Source organism: Dipteris shenzhenensis, chromosome 26 (genome assembly GCF_047967505.1).
Source record: "Dipteris shenzhenensis isolate YYH24624 ecotype China chromosome 26, Dip_SZ_1.0, whole genome shotgun sequence".
Classification (NCBI taxonomy): Eukaryota; Viridiplantae; Streptophyta; class Polypodiopsida; order Gleicheniales; family Dipteridaceae; genus Dipteris; species Dipteris shenzhenensis.
This window is the reverse complement of record NC_141621.1, coordinates 20,063,442-20,086,884: the sequence shown is the minus strand read 5'-3', so window position 1 is coordinate 20,086,884 and position 23,443 is coordinate 20,063,442. Positions and strand designations below refer to the sequence as shown.

General features: G+C 42.4%; 1 protein-coding gene across 1 annotated transcript; it reads right to left on the bottom strand.

Annotated features, from left to right (window-relative positions):
* Positions 1-756: 756 nt before the first annotated feature.
* On the bottom strand, positions 757-2,056 carry LOC147884784 (protein MOTHER of FT and TFL1 homolog 1-like). The gene is made up of 3 exons (XM_087397808.1): positions 1,593-2,056; positions 1,410-1,501; positions 757-1,286 (listed from the first exon to the last, which is right to left on the bottom strand). The coding sequence occupies exons 1-3, from the start codon at positions 1,924-1,926 to the stop codon at positions 1,134-1,136; spliced, it is 579 nt and encodes a 192-aa protein (XP_087253934.1). The 5' UTR covers positions 1,927-2,056; the 3' UTR covers positions 757-1,133.
* Positions 2,057-23,443: the final 21,387 nt, after the last annotated feature.

Genomic DNA, 23,443 nt, shown 5'->3' with positions numbered 1-23,443 from the left:
AAAACCACACAGGACACAAAACGCCAGCAAATGTGGTGCAGCCCTCGAAGACAGCCAATAACTAGTCGCACTTCGTCTGCCTACAAGCATAGATGCACCCAAATCCCACGACCTCTTGCACTGTAAGCACCACACGTACACCGAAAATTCCTCAGAGAAAGAAGCCGCTACAAAATGCCGAGGGATTGCTCCACTTCAATTGGGAACATTCACAAATCAAGCGTAAAGATAGAGAGAAAACATCCATGGTACTAGAAGACGCGAGGGAGCGACTTGTGCAATCGATATTCTTGTAGCAGAAGCCACAGAAGGTGCTCAGCACACACCTTGATTTTTTAAAACAAGAATTTTTTTGTTAATTCACAAATTCTCTCTTTTGCAATCAGACAACTACTAAGCCCTACCCCATTGGGGGTAGATTAAAAAGGCAATAATACGTGGAAAATCATGCTAAGATTGACCTAGAGCACATACGTGGAGAAGCACACTAAATGATTTTCAAGATGAGCTAGTTTGCTTTATTAGGATTGTCTCGCTTGGGGCAAGCTATCATGGAGACGGATTCCCGTCTAAAGCGGGATAACCATGTCCTCATAAAGAAATCTGCACTCTTCTTCATTGGATTCCTTCCTAATTTTTTTCAGCCCTTTCCTCGCCCCTTATCTCCCTCTCTCCTCCCTTCTCTCCCCTTGTCTCGCTCCCCCTTCTCGCCCGTCTCCCTCTTTCTAGAGATGTGAGCGGAGGGAAGTGCGCCCCGCACCCTGTGCCTCTTGTTTTTTATAACAGTCACATCTAGAGCAAACACCAAACATATGTGGGCTTAATGTACCGTTTCTTAAAAGTCCATGGCGAGGTGAAAATAAGGAACAACGGTTTTAAAAAGCAAGAACTACATCTATGCTAACAGTGCAAAATGAGGATGATTGCTCTTCATGCTGGTAATAACTTACATCACACCTCTCCACATTGCCTCGCTTTTTGTAAAGCCTGAATTGCCCGATGAAGTACAAACTATCCAGAAACAAGCTATCCCCAAGACTGCTGACTTCGGCTATTTACTGATCGAATCCAACATGGACTCTACATATAACACCGACTCTAGCCCAATGTTCTCACAGACTCCAACCTCACTCTTAAACTTGTCTTCCCGAATGTTCAAGCTCGTCGTTAGCACTTACTATGTAATATAATCCACCCGCTGGAAGGCCAAGTCGGTGAGATTTGGCGAAATTGCCCACACGAAATTTTCTCCGCTCTTCAATCTTTTCGGGTTTCACCTGTCCCGTCTGAGAAGCAAAGCGAGAAATGAACGACCACGAGATCAAAAGATGATTGGCGGTTCCGAGTAAGAATTAATTTAACAGATCAGACTTCTCTAAGATGCTTCTTTCAGGCAGTAGCTGCTTTACCTGCTTGAAGAGGAGGAATACATAGCGATGCGCGCCCTCAGGCGGAGCAGGACCCATGTATGGAACGACTTCAGTGCCGGTTTCCCAAATCTCTGCTCACAATTAAGCCATTTAGATCAATTCTGTAACGTCGGATGTACCTGTTTCGAAACCAGCTGAAAAGTTTGTAGTCTGTCCTCGTACCTTGAGACGGGGCTGTGCTCCCTGGGATGTTGACGACCAACCAATGCAGGAAGTTGCTGTTAATGGGGTTCTTAGGCCTTGGAGCATCAGGATCGACCATTACCAGGGTATATAGCTCTCTATCGGTTCCTGCAGACGGACCACGGATCTCCACATGAGGCCTGATTTGCGTTTGCGCCCGCCTAAGAGCCATCCCGTTTACAACCTCCAGCTCCTTATACAAGACTCTTAGGTCCAAGAGCTGAGGAGCGAAGTCCTCCACCACATCAGGGACAATTCTTCCAGCCTTGAGCTGCTCGAGGTTAACGGGGGCACCGGAGCTGGGGGTGGACATGGCGACAGGCAAGGCTGGCAGTGAGTAATAATCAAGGTAAGAGCTTGAGGAAAGACTACTTCAAGATGCGCTACGAAGTGTGGATCAAAACAAGGAGAATGAGAAATGCCTATAAAGGTGATGGAGAAGAGGCAGCGTGGCGAATTCGAAGGCGCCCACATGGCGCAATGCATTTCAGATGGCAATCGAATCGAACTCTCTAGCATTTGCCTCAATAAACATAGTAGTGAATTACGCCTTAAAGGCTTCCTGGCCTGCCTCATGTATAAGGGAAGTAGTTCTCCCTTCATAGACTCCTTGCCAACCTTTCACCTTTTGTACATATGATGAATAAAGATGGTATTCGACACGCACACACCTGAACATGGGTGGGTTAGAGAGCATGAACGAGAGGTGGAGAGGTGTGAGGCCAGGCTGACTGGCTTGCACATCACGCACTGCACACGGCCCTTGGGGGCTCGGACTAGTGCTTAGCACGATTGCAGACAGCTCACGAAAACGAACATATCTTGGTCGTTTGGACTCGGATTGAGGCGAGACTACGCTGTTGTGAGGAGCACGGAAGGCTCTTTGATCCTAGCACAACATATTTGGCTGAAAGGTTGTTGGTTAGAGAAGTTTTGGGAAGAAATACAAAGGGGTCTTGAGAGCGCAAACTCGTAGAGAGGCTGGGTCCGAGTGCACTAGACGTTGGAGACTCATGGAGAGCATGGATGAGATGTTATGGGCCAAAGATGTGTACGACTACGAGCTAGTTGTGGAGTTCCTCATGGTTAACTTGGATCCCAATAGTTGTGGAAGTCAGACTACAAACATAGACGCTCGTGGCACAACCGCTCTAGAGACTATGGTTATTTCGGGCTTCATGACTCGTAGGAGTGGAAGCTTGGCAACCTTGTCGTGGGGATCATCTTGAGGAGATAGGTGCGACATGTGAGATCCGCACGTAGTAGGATGGCTCATGTTGGATTCAGCATAGATGTGAAGCAGATGCACGCTAGCTCGAGACTCGGGGATAGCGGATTGGCACCTTACACTTGGTATCAGATCTTAGTAAGAGCATCGAACCGCATAGGATTAGAGAGGCTTCGAACACCAGACTAAAACCTTGGGGAAAGTCATGGGAAAGGTGCCATGGCAAGAACCAAGGTGGAGGATGTGTTTTTAAGGCCAAGGTGCGATGGGCGCACAAATGCGAGAAATCTTGTCTTCAAGGATCAAGTCACGAGGCAGGCGCATGGATCAAGGAGACAGATGGAGGTGAGCGACGGTCAACTAACTAGAGCCATTTCCATATATCGGATGGGAATTTCCAAGTTTAAGTGTGATGGGCGCATTGAGCTCAAGGGGATAGTTCAGATGTATGATTGTCTAAGCGTTGACCACTTGGCTATGGATCGAGCATCACATTTCCAATAGCAGCATGATGGGCGCATTGGTTGAGGAGACATTACGGGCAAACACCTGGCTGACATGGGAGAAAGTCACAAAGGGAGATCAGGAATGATGGATGACATCAACAAGCAATGGATGCCGTCAACACGTGAGTGCACAGAAGCACAAGTGGGACACAAAAGGGGTGCAATCGGGATGCAAGCGGAGCACGAGTGGAGCGTACCTACAGGCATAAGTAGGCACATGAGCAGTGCCAGCCCAAGGGAAAAGAGGGTAACATGATCAGTGTACATGATGCCGAAGGACCAAGGTTAGAGGGGCTAATGCAAGTTGGAGCGAAGACAAAGGGTCGGTAGCTATGTGAATAGTGCACAATGACAATAATTGTGACCGATCAGACTTAGTGTGAGGAGATGAGGGATGCGAGGAGCTTCTCCAAATGTGTCAAATCAAACCTCAATGGACAAAGGTGTGGCACATGTATGAATGAGATGGCAATAAGAACACAAGGGATGTCTCCACTCAAACATCAAAGCACAAGGAAGTGAACACCATTCATACACAGATAGAGAGATGAGCAGGTTGAGAGAGAGAGATCGAGGAGAGACACAGAGAGGTAGAAGAGGTGAGACGTAAGTTGTTGAATTGGTTATGATGTTTCGTTTCATTGTTGATGTTTTATAAGTGAGGCTTGTGCCTCTTCGTATCATTTACATTAGCTTGATTTATAGTCCTTTATTCCCCCATTTTTCTAAAGGGGAAAATTGGATTAATTAAATTTTCAGTTCAAAATTAAGACGAGCTTTATTTTTGCAAGCTTAGGCTTTTCCTTTTGTAGCACCTTTTTGGTAGACCTTTCGAGATGCTTTTATGCAATGCTTGCATCTTTTATCATCTCCTTTTGTCCACACTTTGCGTACCTATTCAAGAGGCAATACAATAGTGAGTATCAAAACTAGAGAACATCATTGTCATTAGTGTCTCCATTGTCACTTTATTCCCCCTCCACTTCTGCAAAGTGTGACTCGTACTGTCATGCTTGTTGCTTATCAAATGCATGTTTCCAACAACCATCACGGTAATGGCCCTTTTTATAACAATATGTGCATGTGATATCACGAGAACGTGGAGTTGGTGATTGACTTCGTGAGGAGGATGGGCTTGATAGTTTAGAGCTAGAAGGTCTTTCTTGCCAAGACACATTCTTTATGCCCTGAAATGGTGAGGGTGAACTTGAGCCTTTTGCGAACATGACTACGGGTGTGTTGGTGGTAGTATTAGATTCAGGTGGTGGTTTATTAGTGCTCTTATGCATGGTGTCTTCTTGGAGAATTCTACCAAGGAGAATAGGTAGAGTTAGATTAGTGGCACTTCCTTGTGTGGTGACAAAAGAGCACCATGTGGGAGGGGATGCAATGTTTGAGTGTTCATAAATAAGTTTGAGACGGTTCCGAATATCCTTTGAGTTAGGAAGACGATGAACTAGGTCAACCTCACAATTTCCAATGGAGAAATAAGATCATATTTTGCTTTAGCATCACTATCTTTCCATGTAGTAATATTAGCTTGGTTAGTAGGGGACGAGCCTTGTGCTGCACCGGCAACAAACATAGGTGGTCGACTTGGGGTGGTACCATCTACATACTTCCACAAATCTTCTCAAATGAGCAACATTTGCATACGAATAGACCACATACGGTATTTTGTGTTGGTGAGATGGTTAATTTTATAAGACGAGAAGCCTCTTGGCCATGGTGAGGTGTGTAGAAGTTCTCCACAACAAATAGCCGAAGAAGATGGCAATTTCATTGCCTTGGATAGCCTAAAAGGTAGGCAGTTCCAAGTAGAGGGTGACGAACATGAAACAGATGGGAGTCGTAGAGTGCTTGGGCATACTTTTGTTTGAAAGTGGTGATGTAAGCAAGTGCACAATCTGTATATTCAGTGCATATTGTCTTCTTAGTTCATGCAAAAATGATAGAAGCAAATAAAACAGAAGAGAGTTAAGGCTTATTCTTGTCGAGCGCGCTTGTTGGACAAAGGTGTGGCACATGTATGAATGAGATGGCGATAAGAACACAAGGAATGTCTCCACTCAACATCAAAGCACACGGGAGTGAACGCCATCCATACACAGATAGAGAGATGAGCAAGTTGAGAGAGAGAGATCAAGGAGAGACATAGAGAGAGAGAAGAGGCGAGACATAAGTTGTTGAATTGGTTATGATGTTTCATTTCATTGTTGATGTTTTATAAGTGAGGCTTGCGCCTCTTCATATCATTTACATTAGCTTGATTTATATTCCTTTATTCCCCCATTTTTTTGAAGAGAAAAATTGGATCAATTAATTTTTCACTTCAAAATTAAGATGAGCTTTATTTTTGCAAGCTCAGGCTTCTTCTTTTGTAGGCCTTTTAGGTAGACCTTTTGAGATGCTTTTATGCAATGGTTGCATCGCTTGTGCATGGCACCATTGGTCTCCATTTTCAATTGCTCAAGATGTGTACACAGGTCCCATCACATTCAAAGAATTGATGGACATTTATGTGATGTCTACTTGTATAGTCCTACACAAGATCTACTAGGTAGGCTATTGTGATTATCTAATGTTGGAAATTCCAAGGATACGAGCAATTTTTCTTAATGTCTTACATCATTTTCTAATTTGCATCAACATGTGGACTACAATCCAGCCCTAACCAAGGACTTAAGCCTTTATATGATTGACTTATTTATATACTGCAATGTCTTGGACAAGTCTATCTCTTCATCTCCTAGAATATCTATCTCTTTAACATGCTACATTAAGACATGCCACATCACAATGGCTAGTATTTTGTGGAAAACATCATTGTCATTAGTGTCTTCATTGTCAGTATTTTCCCCCTCCGCTTCCACAAAGTGTGACTTCTGTTGTGTGCTTGTTGCTTATCAAATGCACATTTCCAACAACCATCACGGTAATGGCCCTTTTTATAAAAATATGTGCATGTGATATAACGAGAACGTGGAGTTGGTGATTGAATTCATGAGGAGGATGGGCTTGATAGTTTAGAGCTAGAAGGTCTTTCTTGCCAAGACACATTCTTTTTGCCCTGAAATGGTGAGGATGAACTTGAGCCTTTTGCGAACATGACTAGGGGTGTGTTGGTGGTAGTATTAGATTCGGGTGGTGGTTTGTTAGTGTTCTTATGCATGGGGTCTTCTTGGAGAATTCTACTAAGGAGAATAGGTAGAGTTAGATTAGTGGCACTCCCTTGTGTGGTGACAAAAGAGCTCCATGTGGGAGGTAGGGCAGTTAATAACATGGTGACCACTTGGGAGTCAGAGAAATTGAGACCCGCGATCATGGCTTCATCGAGAAGCATTCGCCACTCTTCCAAGAAGGTAGACACCGATGCATTCTCACCTAAAGAATGGTTAACTAGACGATGATGTGTTGAAACTTGGGATGCAATGTTTGAGTGTTCGTAAATAAGTTTGAGATGGTCCCAAATATCCTTTGAGTTAGGAAGACAATGAACTAGGCCAACCTGACGATCTCCAATCGAGAGAATAAGATCAGATTTTGCTTTAGCATCATTGTCTTTCCATGTAGTAATATCAGCTTGGTTAGTAGGTGTCGAGCCTTGTGGCACACTAGCAGCAAACGTAGGTGGTAAACTTGGGGTGGTACCATCTACATACTTCCACAAATCTTCTTGAATGAGCAACATTCGCATACAAATGGACCACGTATAGTAGTTAGTGTTGGTGAGACGATCAATTTTATAAGACGAGAAGCCTCTTGATATGGAGGCCATGGTGAGGTGTGTAGAAGTTCTCCACAAAAAATAGCCAAAGAAGATGGCAGTTCCGTTGCCTTGGATAGCCTAAAAGGTAGGCATTTCCAAGTAGAGGGTGATGAACGTGAAACGGATGGGAGTCGTAGAGTGCTTGGGCATACTTTTGTTTGAAAGTGGTAATGTAAGCAAGTGCACAATCTGTATATTGTTGTATTAGTCAGTGCGTATTGTCTTCTTCGTTAATGTAGAAATGATAGAAGCAAATAAAACAGGAGAGAGTAAAGGCTTATTCTTATCGAGCACGTTCGTTGTTGCTGTCAGTTTGTGCCACTTTTGAGGTTGTCTAATGATCAAAATGGTATTTGACATGATGGTCTCTCTCTTGAGCATTGCACATGCACACAATGGAACCTTGGTGGGCTAGAGATCATGAACACGAGGTGGAGGGTTGTGAGTCCAGGCAAGCTAGCAGGCGCAACATGCACTATGCACGGCCCCAGGGGGCCTAGGCGAGTGCCTAGCATGGTTGCAGATAGCTAATGAAAATGAACATATCTTGGTTTTACAGACTCAGATTGAGGCAAGACCTACACCATCCACTTTGAGAAAAATTCTTGTTAAAAAAAATTCATCTTCAAGAGCAGCTCAAAACATGAAAGGATTTGAAAAGAAGAATCCAGTGTGAGCTTAGCATTAAAAAATGGACATTGAATTAATGGAATAAACCATTTTGTACAAAAAAAGCCACAAAAGTTCTTGTGAAGACAATTAAGTGCATAACTTAGTAGGTATCAATGGGACGTAATTCCCTTGTTAATATTTTTCTTAAACTTAACAGAATTGGTTATCCTAAGCTCAATAATATAATTAGATGTAGGTGGAAAATGGCCCTTAAATGGCCATGTAGAAGGGAGATAGAAGGTGCTAAATGTGAACTTCATATATAATCTTCTTTAGATCTCATAATGAGAAGATAAAATATAGAAAAAGAGGGTTTAACTTAAAGTCTATGTGATACTTCAATCAAGATTTTAGTTACACGTCTTTGAAGATCGAGACCAAGTCAAAACTATAAAAGATGGGTACTTGTTTCAAAGCCTTGAAAAGAAGAGACCATTGCAATTGGAAGATCAAAGAATGGAAATCACCAAGTAATTGAAATGATAATTGGAAGATCATGAAAGAATGGACATCACAATGTAGAGTTATACCAATTTGTTGCTAAAAAAGAGCTAGCTAAGACCACTTCATGGATAGCATAATGGATAATAAATGGGAATGGAACTGTGATGTTAGGATCAACTTTAAAATAACAAAAATATTTAACGAATAGCTATGATAAGTTTACTTTAATGCAAGAGAGCAATAGGTGGGAAACACTTATATATAGGGTACCACAAGTGGGTACCACACTTGTTGTTTCTATTCACAAAAGGTCCTTTGTCAACAAGTGGGTACCACACTTGTTGTTTCTATTCACAAAAGGTCCTTGGAGTACTAGAATAACCTAATACTTGGGAAAATTTTCTTTACAATCTCCATTTTAGTGTATCTTGAATATAAAAAATTCAAAGTTGTCAAAGAATGTGCATTTCAAACAACCTAAGCCTTTAAGGCTTTCTAATGATATGGCATATGAGCTTCTTTTGACAAAAGCTTAAAAGTCCGGTTCACCGTGCTCCCATTTTAAGGTCTTTGCAAATTGAAATTGGGATTCAAGGCAAACAGTAATAACACAAGAACTTGTCTTGAAAAAAGAGACAGTGACACGAGAACTTTCCAAAACAAAAATGGTGTCCATCACCTAGGTTAAATTTCCAAGTATATTTACCATACCACTAAGAGATTTAACATATTAACAAGAATCCCAATCAAAATTCTCCCTTCTACTAAATTCCTTAATTGGTAGTGGGAATAGGCCCCAAGTCATGAATCTCTCTCTTCCAAGGAGAACTAAAGGCACCAATGTGAGTCACCATGGCCATTGTCTCTCTCTCTCTCTCTCTCTCTCTCTCTCTCTCTCTCTCTCTCTCTCTCTCTTTCAATACCTCCATTCAATAAATGAGATCTTGCTCTATAGGAGCAACTAAGGGGTGCCAAGGGGGGGGAGGCATGTGCATAGGCGATTTGTGTGTGTGCAAACGCGTGCGCACATGTGTGTGTGTGTGTGTGTGAGAGAGAGAGAGAGAGAGAGAGAGAGTGTGTGTGTGTGTGTGTGAGGAGAGAGAGAGAGAGAGAGAGAGAGAGAGAGAGAGAGAGAGAGAGAGAGAATGGCGACCCTTGAGCCCTGCCTTTGCTTTTTTGTGCTCATATGACCTATTCTAGCACTCGTAGCCCTCCCTGTATATTTTGTACTACCCGTAGTGCCTGTCCGGATAGTTTCACCTTTCCTTACACTTTAAAGACCCTGGCGTAGGTCTCGATAGTATCCTACCTCTACTTGCTCCACTTCACTTCCCGTCGTTTTCTGTTGCTGATTTGCTATACCTTGCTGTATAGATTAGTACGATTACCCAGCCCTCGTCCAACCTTGCCCTTTTGTAGTTTTCAAACCCTAACTACATCAACTATTACTCCTTCCAAATCATGGCTATTATTTTTGGTGTGGGTATAGGTGTGTCAATGGATATCCCTTACGTTGCTTTTATCCTCTTCTCCACTTCAGTTCTCTTCCTTCACCTCAGCTCCAATGGCTTCTGAGCCTCAAGTGAGGCACGACTCTCATAGGATCGCTCTCTTGATCCCAAGAGAAGGCTTACAAAAGGTCTTGCAGATTGCACGCTACATCTTCAACACACTTCATGAGGAATTTCATCATAGTAGACAGGCATGGAACAAGCCTATTCCAGAAGTCAAGTATAAATTGAAGCTTCCTTCGTTGGTTCATCCCCTGAAAAAGCTATCACAGACTGCTGTAATTCTTTTTTCTAGGACGAATCCCTGCTGCTAATGATGTAGCACAATGGATTAAGGCTTTATTGTTGGGAGGATGCTTTGTTGACGGAGTCTATTTTGCATCAAGGGGTTTTTATGAAGTACATCTTGCTGATGTCACTTACAAGCAGAAGTAACTTGAATTTTTCCCTTTATTTTATGGCAGACAAATGGTACATGTTTTACCTTGGTCTCCCAATAAAGCCTATCAGAATTTGATCAGGCATCATTGCCCAATATGGGTGGAAGTGGTTGACTTCCTAGACTATATGCGTGAAGACTTGCCTGGCCTAGCTGCATCTTTGGGGTATCGGACTGGAAAATGGAGGAGTAAAGTTTATGATTGGACATTTTGAGTAAATGCTTCCATCACACCATAAATCAATATGTTGTAAGTCTTCTATCCTCACATTCTCTCTTTGCATTGCACCTACTTGTGGACCCTTCCATGATTTTTGCACAGGTGCATACTCTTCTTCTAAATCAATATGGAGATGGTAAAGTCTCTTCTTGCTGGATTGCTCTTCAGTGGCGTGGTCACATGTTGCCATTTTTTTGAGCTATGTTGTCCCATTGCTTCACACCCTCGTCAACTTTTATAAAAAAAAGTGTTAGTAGTAGACTTACCACGATAAATCCATGTTAATCTTTTGCAAGAATGTTTAAAAATTTTGAAAACAAAGATTCTTAAAGGCTAGTTATGAGTTTTTGACTGCAGAATCTTGTGGCCTACATAAGTCAACATGATAAGTCCATATTTATTATGATAAGCCCATGTTTATCTTTCATGCAGAGGTTTAAAATTTTGAATTCCAACATATTGAAGAGTAGTTATCTCCAAGTTCATAACTCTGTTATAATGGCTAGTTCTTCTCTAGAAATGGTATTAAGTATGGTAGTATTCAACTTGATAATGTTCCTTTGATGAACACACTAGCATGAGTCAGGACTAGGCAAAACCCACTTATCTTGTAGCACCCGATTAAAGAGTATTATTATTTCGAGGGGTTGGTAGGTGGTGGTCTGGTAGGCCGCAACGTGTCCTTGAGCTTGGACTGCTGAGACTCAGCCATAGGTTTGCATCCAAGTTATGTCTGCATGCAGACTTTCGAGAGTGCAGATCCATGGTGTGAGTTCTTCTGGCTTTGTGAGTTGCATTAGCTCATTGTCCATAGCATAATTGAGTCAGTGATGACGTAGCACCAGCCTTGAAAGTTGAGAAGAATACGATGGGCGGATAGGGTTTAGAGATCGGAGGGGTGAAGAAGAGATAGGGAGGTGGGCTAAAGGTCAAGAGAAAAATAAGACATGGCTAAGATGGGGCGACAGTGATCATAATTATGATGGAGAATAGTTTGAAGGGCATTGGGAGGTAGTGGGGTAGTGAGGTCTAGGTGGAAGGTGAGGTTTTGTGCACGGAGCACATTTATGATGCTACACTCTAAGCCTAGATGCAATTGAAGGTGTGGAAGAGTTGGGAGAGGCTACACTCATGAAGGGGGCTTTCGATGCCCTTGGACGCATGGGGTCTTGCATCACTCCTTCAAGGCTCTCTGTGTCATCTGAACTAGATTGAGTTTTCAGACGGGGTCCTACGAACAAGTGGAGGCTAGGAATTGAGTTGCCGGACCCCCAACTAGGATGGAGGGTGGCTGAGCGTAGCTCGAAGCGCTTTCCTCTGGCACTGGACCCTTTGGCAAAGGGCCTTCCAGACCTCAGGTGCATGTGGGGTGCCTCTACTGGCTGGGGACACCTAAGCTAAACTGAGGTTCTAGAATTTTCTGTTAATTCCTTAGCTACCCTAGGGGTATAGCATCGATCGGCAAGGCAACACTACCACATTGGTCGGTGGGCTATGAGTATAGCAATGGGTGGTGTAGTACAGTTTTGGCGGTGAGCGACAGCATAACCTTTCAGCGACAATTGACGTAATAAGTAAATGGCACCGGTCGGTGTGATGGATGTATGGCGACGATCAGTGGGAAAATAGTTGCCATGTAGTCGGTGCGATTGGAAGGATGGAATATCCCCATGAGCATAGGGATATGGTATGTCACCGGTCGGTAGGAAAATGACTCGATGGGATAGTATAGCGACGACGGTGTTGTACGTGGACAACATTGAATGGTGAGATTTCACAACAATGGGTGGTGCGATGTAGTAACGCGACGGTGAGGGGGAACGATTATGACTATGGCCGAAGGGGTAGTTTCACTGCGCTGAAGGTGGGATAGTAAACTAGCAATGGTTGACAGGGAACCACTACAGCACTGGTCAACGATCTGTCAGATCGGTGCGGAAGTAACTCTGACAAGCATTAACTCCGGACGGTGGGGTGAACCGTGGTCAAGGGTTAGGTCGACGGGGGAGTGTTACAACATTGGGTCAATGACGTTTGATCGGCCGGATTCGGCTAACGCGTTGGTCGGTGGGGAATCTGATCGATGTAGTATGCTACAGCGTCGACTTGGTGGGATAGTCAAACACAATTGCGCCGACTGAGATTGGGTGATTTCTGAGGATTTTTTAGTTTCTGTTCATGCCTTTTTGTGATGGGGGGGTGCTACTACCTAATCTACCTACTCAATAAAAAAAAACTTGAAAAAAAGCACTTTTTGGAAGCTAAAATGCAAAAACTCAGAAAAGGCAAGTTCTAGAACATGAAACTACTTCAAAACTTGACAAAAATCCTGAGTTTTGTTGTATTTTAAGGTGATTATACTACACATACACCTTAGCAATCAAGCCTACTACGTTCCTATCAACTTGAAAGACCAAAAAGCAACCAAACCAAGCTTCCCAAGCTCAAAAATGGCATTCCTACATCAAAAAACAGATTTTCGTCCTCTCTCTCTCTCTCTCCACCTCTCTTCTCTCCTACAACTCCACTAACAAGCTTCAAGTTAAGCTTGAAAACTTGTGCAATGGGAATATAATGAAGGGAGACAAGTGAAAATGCAAAAGCATACCTTTTCTCCCCGGCAGCGGTCTAAAAATGTAGTGTGGTCTCAGCAGTGACTCACGTGTGGTGGAGTAGTTGAAGATATGCCGACGGAGCTTCCACTCCCAGCTTCTCCTTGTGGGAGAAATGCATAGAACGAGCCATCTGCAAGTGTCACTCAAACGGCCTCTGGATTGTTGCAGTGTGGTTTCACATGAGAAAGGGGGAAGGGGAAGAGGGGAGGGAGAGGAAGAGGGAGGGAGAAGGCAGGAGAAGGAAGGGAAGAAGGAGAAGGGGGATAGAGTGACAACCACAAAGGCACTACAATGGAAACAAGAGAACACCCAAAACACTGTCTTGGAAGAGAAGAGGGAGCTTGTATTCAAACTTGTGCAAACAACCATGAAGACCAAAGTCAAACTTTTGGCCTTTTATACAAGTCACCTTTTGAAGGGAGGGCCAACCCTTTTCCTTTTAGCACTCCCTCACTTTACAACCATGGGTTCTTAGGCTTGTAGGGCGCCAAGGTATATTTCTATTCTTATCGACCCTCCCTACTAGCAGAATAGCTTAGTGTTCTTCACATCTGCTTGAGCACTGAAAGCTGAGAGTTCGTAAATGTTGTTGTGCCGTGTACCTTTACCAATGATCTTCCTTGAAGATCCAGAATCTGTGCACCATTCTTATCGAATTGAACTTTGAGGTCCCGATCCATGATCGTAGAAATGGACAACAAGTTCCTCTTGATATCTAGAAGATATAATTTCGGAATCAGGAAAGCAGGTGGAATTTTAGGGAGTTACATGTAACAACTTTCCATTTTTGCTAATTTTGGAGCAAAGAAAAATGAGAAAATAGCGAATTTCTTATAGGGCTCCAAAATGAGTTCCCTTTTTTCCTAATGGGGCCAGAGTCCATCCTCTTCTAATTGTATGCTAGAGTTGGCTGCATAGAGGTTTCTCTTATGTACACCCAAAACCTTTGATACCTTTGCCAAGCTAATAGGTTTGTTGTTGTCAACTTCTCCATTGAGCCCGTTACCATTAAGTACCATCATTAGAGATAACCTCTTTAAGAAAAGTTCAGCTTTTGATCAGGACACTTTGATTTGTGACAAAGTGTTGTGAATTTTGGCCAACACAACTCGTTTGCAACCCATTTCTATAAGAGAGAGAGAGAGAGAGAGAGAGAGAGAGAGAGAGAGAGAGAGAGAGAGAGGTACGAGGAATAGGGTTGGCCCTCCCTTCAAAAGGTGACTTGTATAAAAGGCCAAGTGGTTGACTTTGGTTCATTGTGTAGTTGCAACATTTGGAATACAAACTCTTAGTCTCTCAACTCTTGTTCATGAGTATGGTTGCTTTCTTTCTTAGAGTGTTGCCTTGTGATTGCCACTCATCCCTTGACACTTCCCCTCTTCTCTCCCACCCCCTTCCTTCTCCCTCCCTATTCCTCTCATGGAATCACTTGTACACCTTTTGGTAGGCACTTGCATGACACGTGTAGGCTTTTGCATCTCAAGGCTTCCACAAGGAGTATCTTGAGAGTAGAGACTCCTATGGAATCCCTCCAAGATCCCCATGACATGTGTGTTACCACATGAGAACACATCTTTGGCACCATTGCCAGGGAGATAGAGGTATGCTCTTGTGATGCATTTGCTTCCTCCCGTAAACCAACCATTGCACAATGCTTTAGTCTTTCTTTGTGGAGATTAGGAATGAGTTCTGAGTGGGAAAGAATGGAGAAAGTGTGAGTTTAGAGTAGAACAAGATTTCTTTTTCATTTATGTCCATAGAGCCATTTTCATGCATTTGAGCTTGTTGTTTTTTTATGTTCGTTTGCACAAGAAGGTAGCTAGTGTGATTGCTAAGCTTGTTGTAATGCCAGATCCAACTGAAAACACTGAAAAATGAAGAGTTGAGCCAAATTTCAAAGTGGCTTTTGGCGTATGATAGTCCAACTTGTGAAAATCACTCATTTGAGTAGGAAAAGTTATTATTATTTTGTGGTGTTATTTATTTGCTATAGGTAGTTTGTAACATCGCTATACATACAAAACTTGGAACAAAACTTAAAAATCCACCAAAAATCATAAAAAAAGACTAAAAAATGCCTCATATTCCTAGACAATTCCTAACCTATCGACTCAGCACCTTAGGTCAACTATCCTGTCGACCGATGCCATATGCCCTTGACACATGTCCATAACCTAATGAGTTGCCTTAATTAAGGATTTGTCAGGGGTTGGCCAACCATCTATTCTACTGGTCTAGCAAGTGTTGACATGGTGCCATAAGGCTAGATCGCCAACCCGGAGGCATAACCACATAACCTACTGATCGGTGCCATCCTGGTATCCCTATGAGATAAACTATCCTACTAGCCATCAACCCACTACCCGATGTCATCTGTCTATCCTGCCACCTTGTATTATCCCATCGTATGGTGCTTTAAAGCTATTCCTTTGACTTGATGACATACCAATTCAATCCATCCCGCTGACACGTGCCACCTACTATCCTGTCAATCGGCACCAGAAGGTTCATCCTCCGACCTGGTGGCATACAAGTAACCCTCCAACCATAGGGATAGCTCTGGGAACAAATTTCCTGATAGAAAATACAAAACTAGAATTGAGGCAGGGTTTGCCTAAGCAGGGATGTCATACATGCACTTGAGGTTCGGCAGACTTTTGTCCAAAGAGCCTAAGCCCAAGGATAGCATTTTGAATTACACATTGGCCACCTCTCGCCCCATTTTAGGTTCACCTCCAATAAGGAATTCAATTCCCAGCTCTCATTTCGTATTAGGGCCCCCAAAAAGTGACCCTCTACTTCAGATGAGATCAAGAGCTTGAATGAGGAAATGCAAGAACCGACTGGCTCAAGAACCTCCAAAGCCACTCCCAGAAGTGCAGCTTTACCTAACTCTCCTGGTCCATCCGTAGCCTCCTGACTAAAAGGAATTATTTCTAATAAATTTGGGCAATTAGGATGAATGGATTCAGTGGAGATGAAGAACCCTTTTGCTAGTATGCCCATAGAAAGGGAAGCCAACGACAATCAGCCTTTACACCACAGGCAGGGTCAGAGGCAAAGGTTCGGAGGCAATTTTAGTGGGCTCAGGATCCATGGTCTTCACTGGCCCCCTTGAACTAGAGCATATTGAAGACGAGGACCCGTGGATGAGAGAATTTGCTAGAAAAAACTCCAGGCTTGGAAACTCATGGAACTTTCAAGAAGGACCCCTTATGGGCCGTGGCCCTCCAAGTGCCCCTAACATTCACCATTAGGTCACAAGCCATGGGCTATGTTCCTTTTCAGGTCCCACCCTATATACCAATGCAAGGATCGCCCATGTAGATGCCTAGTACCCCACTCCTTCAAGGGGCACAATACTTTCATGCCACAGTTACAACCCGATGTTCGGGGGAGTAGGTTTCACACCCCCAACGTCGGTACAGGCATAGCAATGGACCCTTGTACGTGGGCAGGACATAAGGTTGCCTATACATCCTATTAGGCACACAACAACATAGCCTCTTCCAGCCTCCTGGATAGTGCTATTGGATGAGGCAATGCGTATCCTAGTGGACGCACTAGGAAGGGGGGCCGCTCCACCTCTAGATGTACTTGTATTTCTCCAAGCTAATAACTAAATTTATTGGAAAAGGAGATCCGATCTCCCACGTGGAGCGGTTTGAGCAAATATGCAAAGCATTTGGTGCTCCCGGAGATTTGGAAACGTTTAATGCCTTCGGCCTTAAGGCATGCCAATGGTATAGGGACCTCAGCCTTGGGGAGAAAGTCAACTTGGTGGTGTTGCGAAAAGCCTTCATCATAGGGTTCGCTCCCAGTGGCCACAAGTGCAACCCGATTAATTAGTCATATGAGGTGAAATAGAATAAGAATGAGTCCCTTTAGGACTACATTGCTAGGATCAAGCACCTCAATTCTTGCTGCAAACCACATGAGAGGATGAACTACGAGTGACTATTGCCATATTTCCTCATCGAATTGGCTAATCCAAAGTTGATGACCATTTAGTGGTTATGAACCCAACTTCTTTTGAACTTTGCAGCAAGGTAGCCATCTGTATAAGAGACAACATGATGGATAATGACACTAAGGACAAAGCTACAACCCCGTATGAAGTATCACATGTAGTAAGGTCTTCCAATACATAGCCTACCAAGGAAGAGGATAAGGGGTCTAACGGCTTAGAGTTGGCCTCTAATCTACTGAATCAGTTAGGCCAAAAATGGAGGGCAAGAACATCCAAGGAAGAACCGAGGAATCCCCACCTATTCCCTAGAAGAGAGAATGGTTGGTGTGGGGTATACGGCAATCATCCGTGTGCATACATGTGCATGCATGCATGTGTGTGTGCATGCACGTGCACGTGTGTGTGTGTGTGTTTGTGTACTGTTGAAGGTGGTGGCCTTCACCCCTCATATGCACGCAGGTATCATCTTTGGTCTTAATTGGAGCAAGGGGTTCACTTAGCACAACATGTGTCATTTGGGAGTAAGACCATAAGCAAGTGTGATATTTGGCGGACATTAGATGTAAAGGGCCTAATTTCAACCATCCTCAGATCCTTCTCGAAACCTTTTGGGGGTAAGGATGCATGTGTATGGCTATGCGGATACCCAATGTGCTTTTTAAAGTATGTTGTAGCATCCCAATAGATGGTATCAAAGCTCAGAACCAACTATTCGACATAGTCGCACACACATGGGCACATGATAATGGTGGCCATTTTTCGACATGATCTGTGTGAAATGGCAGATATGTGACGATCTATTTGGTAGCTTTATGTGTGACTTGTGTGTGCTCGGTGGTAGCAGTGTCAACTATTGATTTTTTGATGCATGCACATCTCGTGTGGGTAGTGGCAGATCTAGTACCCATGGCATTTGGTAGCGGGGTGGCAGTTGGTCTTTGTTGATTAGCCTCGCCTTGTGTTTGGTCGTGGTCAAGTTTGGTTACCATTAGGTTTGTTTGCCTCAGGTTACCATAGGGGAGATTGGAGATGATGGCATCCACCCTTCATATGCATGATGTTATGATCTTATGTATTACTTGGAGCAAGGGGGCTTGTCCAACATGACGTGTGTCATTTGGAAGTCTAGTTTCATAAGAAAATGTGATGTGTGGGGGCCCTTAGATTAAAAGGGCCTCATTTCAAACCCTCCTCATATCCCTCCCGAGGAGTTGAGAAGGCATGTGTGTGGCTATGGGATGAGGAGTGGGACTCCCACACTTGACACACTTCTCAAGATGCCACTTGGCATCCCAATCGATATGTGTGTATATGGAAGACATTTACAACACCCCTTTCCATAGTGAAGAGAAGACAATTTAGAGTAGGAATGAGAAATGTTTTATAGATAAAATTTAAAATAAACATCCACTAAGAATGAAGTAGCATCACTAGAAGATGAACAATTTTTTCTATTAAGAAAAAGGAAATGTGAGCAGTTGAGCTTTGATAAGTCATTTGGCAGCATCATTTTTTATTGAAGAGGGAAGTCTGCCTACCTACCACCATCCAACAAGCAAAATAGTGAGAACCAATTTTAACTTTAGTTGGGAAGACAGGTGTCATAAACACTCCTCCCTTGTTATTGGAGTCACAATAAAAATCAACGCTTGGCCATACACTTATCAAGCTTAATGTAAAAATAAGATTATTTGGGTAGAACGATCAGTCTAGAGGTTTAAGAGAGAAAATAATGAACCTTTGTTAAAAAAAGGGGGAGGGGAAGAATTTTAATACAAAGAAATAATGGGGGGGAAAAGGATTAAGAGAAGGGAATTTTAATAAAGGGGGTTAGAAGAGGTTTAAATAACAATAATCTAGATAAAGGTAAGCTAAGAAGAAGAAATGATTAGATGGTGGGCTAAGGATTGAAGGGGGCTTAAAGGGGGCGGGGGGGGGGAAAGGGGAGAGAGAAATTAATTAATTGGGAGAGAAAAAAATTTGGGATAACTAGGGAGGTAAATGATAGGTAGAAGTCATGAATTACGATAAAAGAAAAAAGAAAAAAGAAAAAATGAGCAAAAGGGATGAGGGGGTGTTGTAGGGGATAAATATAACATGAGTATCAGAAATAAGTAAGAGGAAGCGGGAAGGAAATAAAGAGAAAGGGTATTATAGAAAGAGAAGGTGGATTTTAGAACGTGGTGAGTTTTTATAATAAAGTGGAAAGAAAGAGGAATGGTCGAGGGGTGAGGATGAAAAAAAAGAGAAAAAGGGAATATAGAGGGAAAATATGGAAGGGGAAATAGAAAAAGGAGAGGGAGGGGTATAAAGGGAAAAAGGGAAATAATAAAGGAGGGGGAGGGAAAAAGAAAGTAGGGAAAAATAAATATATAGAGAACTGGGAAGGGGAGTGAGAGTTAGTAATAAAGTAGAGCCATTTAGTGAAAAACTGAAACATTATAAATAAAGGTGTGTAAGAGATAAAAGGGACAAAGGATTTACTAAAATAAAGAAAAGAGAGGGGTGGGAGAGGGGTTAAGTAAATGAATGTGAGAGAAATGAGAGGGAGGAAAAAAAACGAGGGGGCAGGGGACATAATGAAACAAGAGGGAGACATAATGAAACAAGAACACACCTGCGAGTCCATGCTTGTACGAAAGGAACGGATGAGGCGGCACGCGGTTCCAAGGAAGTCATGGAACTGCACAAAGGTAGGGATGTTGTGGAGACTTCTGGCGAGAGGGAGCTCAGAGGGAGTGAATGTACGAATGTAGTTTGGTACGTGCCATTGTAAGAGCAGAGCGTAGAGATCGAGCGGGCTTGGAATCCATCCGACACAAGACGTAGGTTCAAAGTTGCAGAGTGCGGACAGTGCACACGAACCCACAACATAAGGAGCAACAAGGGGCAGTGCTGAGCATACAACGGGGATGGAAGGTAGGGTGGTGCACAGCGGGGATAGAGAGCAGGGTAGCACGGTCAAAGGGATGGGGAGTACAACCATAGGAAGTCTAAGAGCGCATGGCAGGGGTAGGGAAAGTAGTAAAGTGGAGGTCTTAATTTATAGGTGACAAAAGTTTAGTCGGGGACGGGAGAGTCGGGGAGCTGAGGGGTCTAGATGTGGAGCTCAAGGAGATAGAAGCACAATAGGTAGAGGAGAGCGTGAATCGAGGTGCAGATCGCACAACAAGGCACGAAAGGCAGCACGTCTCGAGGCTCAGATCGAAAGCGACACGAAATATAATAAGGGGGGGTTGTTGGGAATATAATAAAAGCACATAAACTAGTAAAAAGAAAAATAAGAGGGAATAATTAGGAGTAAACATAAAGGTTTAGGGAACAAGGGAGCTGAAAGACAACGAAGAAGGGAATAATTAGGAAAAAATTAAAATAAAAGAGAGTAAGAGGTACAAATCAAGGAAATTTGGAAGGAAAAACTAGATGGGAGAAAAAATTTAAGAAGAAAAAGGATTTGGAAGTAAGAAAAAATTAATTAAGAAAAAACAGGAAAAGATTAGGGGAGATTAGGAGACTTAGGATAATAAAGGAAAGCAGGGAAAGTAAAAAAAATTAGGAGAGATTTTAGGAAGAAATTAATTGAGAAAAATTAAGACAAACGGGTAGAAATAATTGGGAAAAAATTAGAGGGAGCGTAACTAATCTAGGGAGTGAAGAAAAGAAAAGATAGGAAATTTTTAAAAATTAAGAAAGAGTTAGGGAGAATATAATGAGCTAGAGAGAGGAAAAAAATTATGAAAGGGTTTCAAGGAAAATAAAAGGCAGGGGCAAGGGGGGAGGAAGAAAAATAGGGCAAAATGAATATAAAGGGAGAAAGGAATAGGAAGTGTGTGTGTGCGTGACCTACTATTTCAATGAATCTAAATCTCCACTAATTCACATTCCTAACCAGAGCTTCGAAAGACCCCTAGCAGCCATTGTTTCATCATGATTACATTTACATTTATGTTAATGCTTAAGAGTGCAGTAAAAAGAATCACCAAGTAAAAAGAGTCCATCTGATTACTTTAGCTGCATTCCTAACAAAGAATCTAAGAGAATAAATTCTAGCTGCATTTCTAATCAAGAATTCAAGAGAATAATTCCTTATCAATTTACCCAATGGTAGAAACCATAACATAGTTTTTAAATTCAATGAGTTAAAGGTAGCTCAATTTCCAGTTTCAGTGCCAACGAATATATTTATGTAAGTGTGCTTGATAGGGTCAAAAGTACTATATCTCTCATCATATGTCTCCCAAGTGTATCCTTCAAGGTTGCCGACATCCTTTTCTCCAATATCATGCCCAAGACTCTATTTTTGCAAATCCGATGGAGAGAACTCACCTGGCACCATCACAACAAAAATGAAAGTTAGGACAAAACATTTTTTATGTGGAAGCCAAGTTTCAATGCTGACACACAGTTGTTATCCCTGTCACTCAATTAAGATTAGCATTAATAAAATCCTGGCATTCTTAAAGCAATTGGCATGTATAACATTAATGAAGTGCATATATAAAATGGTAAATGAATCCCGACTGGTTAAATGAAACCCTACAAGCATGGGATCTAAAATCAAGTTTCCAAGGGCATTTCCTTTGCTCCCAAAGAAAGCAACCTCAAACCATAAAGTAAATTTCCCAAGAACATCCCTAGTATAACTTACTATAAAAAATTCCCAAGTGTAAAAGCTCTCAAGGGGGATCTTCCTCCATTTGCATGCTTAAGTTATCTTGAAAAGGTATAGTTCCCTTCACCACTAGACAAGTTTGACCACCAGTCAGTGATAAGCATAACAAGTAAATGTACTAGACTTTTCCATCTTCCTCGGGAAATCATATAGAGCATTGGCCCAAGCTAAGAAAACGTTAGTAGTGGCTCAAGGTTATAAAAAGAAGAGTACAATGACAATAAGGTGTTATAAAATCTATTTTCATGACTGTTCTCAACAAAATAAACTCTTTAATTATGGAGTTAGAAAATAACCATGTAATATGCCTTTGTATATGCATAGAATATGCTTATAAAAACAAACATAAGCATATAGCTTTTCAATATATATTCAACATCAACTTTAAATGAAACGTCCATTATCTTCCCTTACTACATACTTCCAAACAGTTAAAGAAATCAGGAGGAAAACTAATGTTGTAAGGACCAAACATTATAAGCAGTCTCCACTAAATTACCAATGAGTAGCAAATGGCTGCCATATATAAGGGATAAATGCCAATAGGACATCTATTGCCATATAAGACTCTCCAATGGATAAGTAAAAATTGTGTTTGGGTTTCCAAATTCTTCATATATGAGACAGCTAGTTCTCTGTGGAGGGGCAGCATTCCGTGACATATATAGCAACGTGTTAAGCTACAAGGCTCACTCTATGCAGCTATGAGTTCAACAAATGTTACAAAGTCCTATGATTCAAGTTGGCAAATTGATCCACAAACTTGTGAGTACACAAATTCACCTAGAGGCAAAGTTCTACCATGCACTTTGACACGTAATAGTTCCTTCGTAACAATTTGTGAAATACTGTTACTTCTTATTGTTCCCTGAGTTTATCATGCATTATGAGAGTTTTGGGGCAGCAACATAGCTATATGTCCAAGCAAAGCTACATCTAAGCAAGAAAAAAATATGTGCGTCTTTCATGTATGAGTCAATAATCGATGAGAAGCCTACGGGAACCCATGAACATGTTGAGCTATAAGTACAAGAGTGTAGTTTTTATCCCGTATATCAAGATGTGAAAACAATGGTTCTTCATCCTGAATTCGTGAGTTCCTGTGTGTGCGAGCAGTAGCCAAACATGCCTCTACTACTGCTCATATGATCCAAAGGACTTATATATCAAGGTATATTGATTGCAAGGGCTATCCACAGAGTGAAGCTACTTGACCATCAAACCAAGTCACGATATTTTGGTGGCAACAGATCAAGTACCCAGCCAAATATCATCATGGAAGCTATGACCCCCCAAAAAACTGATAGCAGGTCTGTTTTGCAACTTAGAGTGGTATAGTTCGATAGGCAGCAAGATGAGTACATTGTATAAGTCGTAGGCATACAAGTCCAGTCCCAACACTGTTGCATGACATATAACCAGACAGATACACACGAAGACACGCACATCAAAACAACTACACACATAAATGAACCCACAACCACAAACACACACAACAGCAGGGAAACTAAGCATAGCAGGGTGCAAATACCATGTTTAACACACAGGTAGAACAGGTTATTCGTCTGTGTGATGCAGAGGAAATATCCGCCAGCTATAACAGAAAGAATGCTCTAGATGAGCACTCAAAAGCCAGCTCGTGTGGCATGGTTCTCATTACTAGGGCTTCCCAAAGCTTGTGAACAGAGCTTGAGTAGTCCTAGTTTAATCAAAGGTCATCAATGCCAGTCGCAACGTGTGCTACAGGAGAATGATCCAACAAAAAACATAGACTCGGGGCTGAA

What these genes read in the sequence shown, in the direction of transcription:
- LOC147884784 (XM_087397808.1), bottom strand. Translation starts at nt 1,926, where the DNA reads ATGTCCACCCCCAGCTCCGGTGCCCCCGTTAACCTCGAGCAGCTCAAG. An exon ending in GAGCACAGCCCCGTCTCAAG is followed by an intron (nt 1,502 to 1,592) that starts GTACGAGGACAG and finishes AATTGTGAGCAG; the next exon opens with AGATTTGGGAAACCGGCACT. An exon ending in TATTCCTCCTCTTCAAGCAG is followed by an intron (nt 1,287 to 1,409) that starts GTAAAGCAGCTA and finishes TTTGCTTCTCAG; the next exon opens with ACGGGACAGGTGAAACCCGA.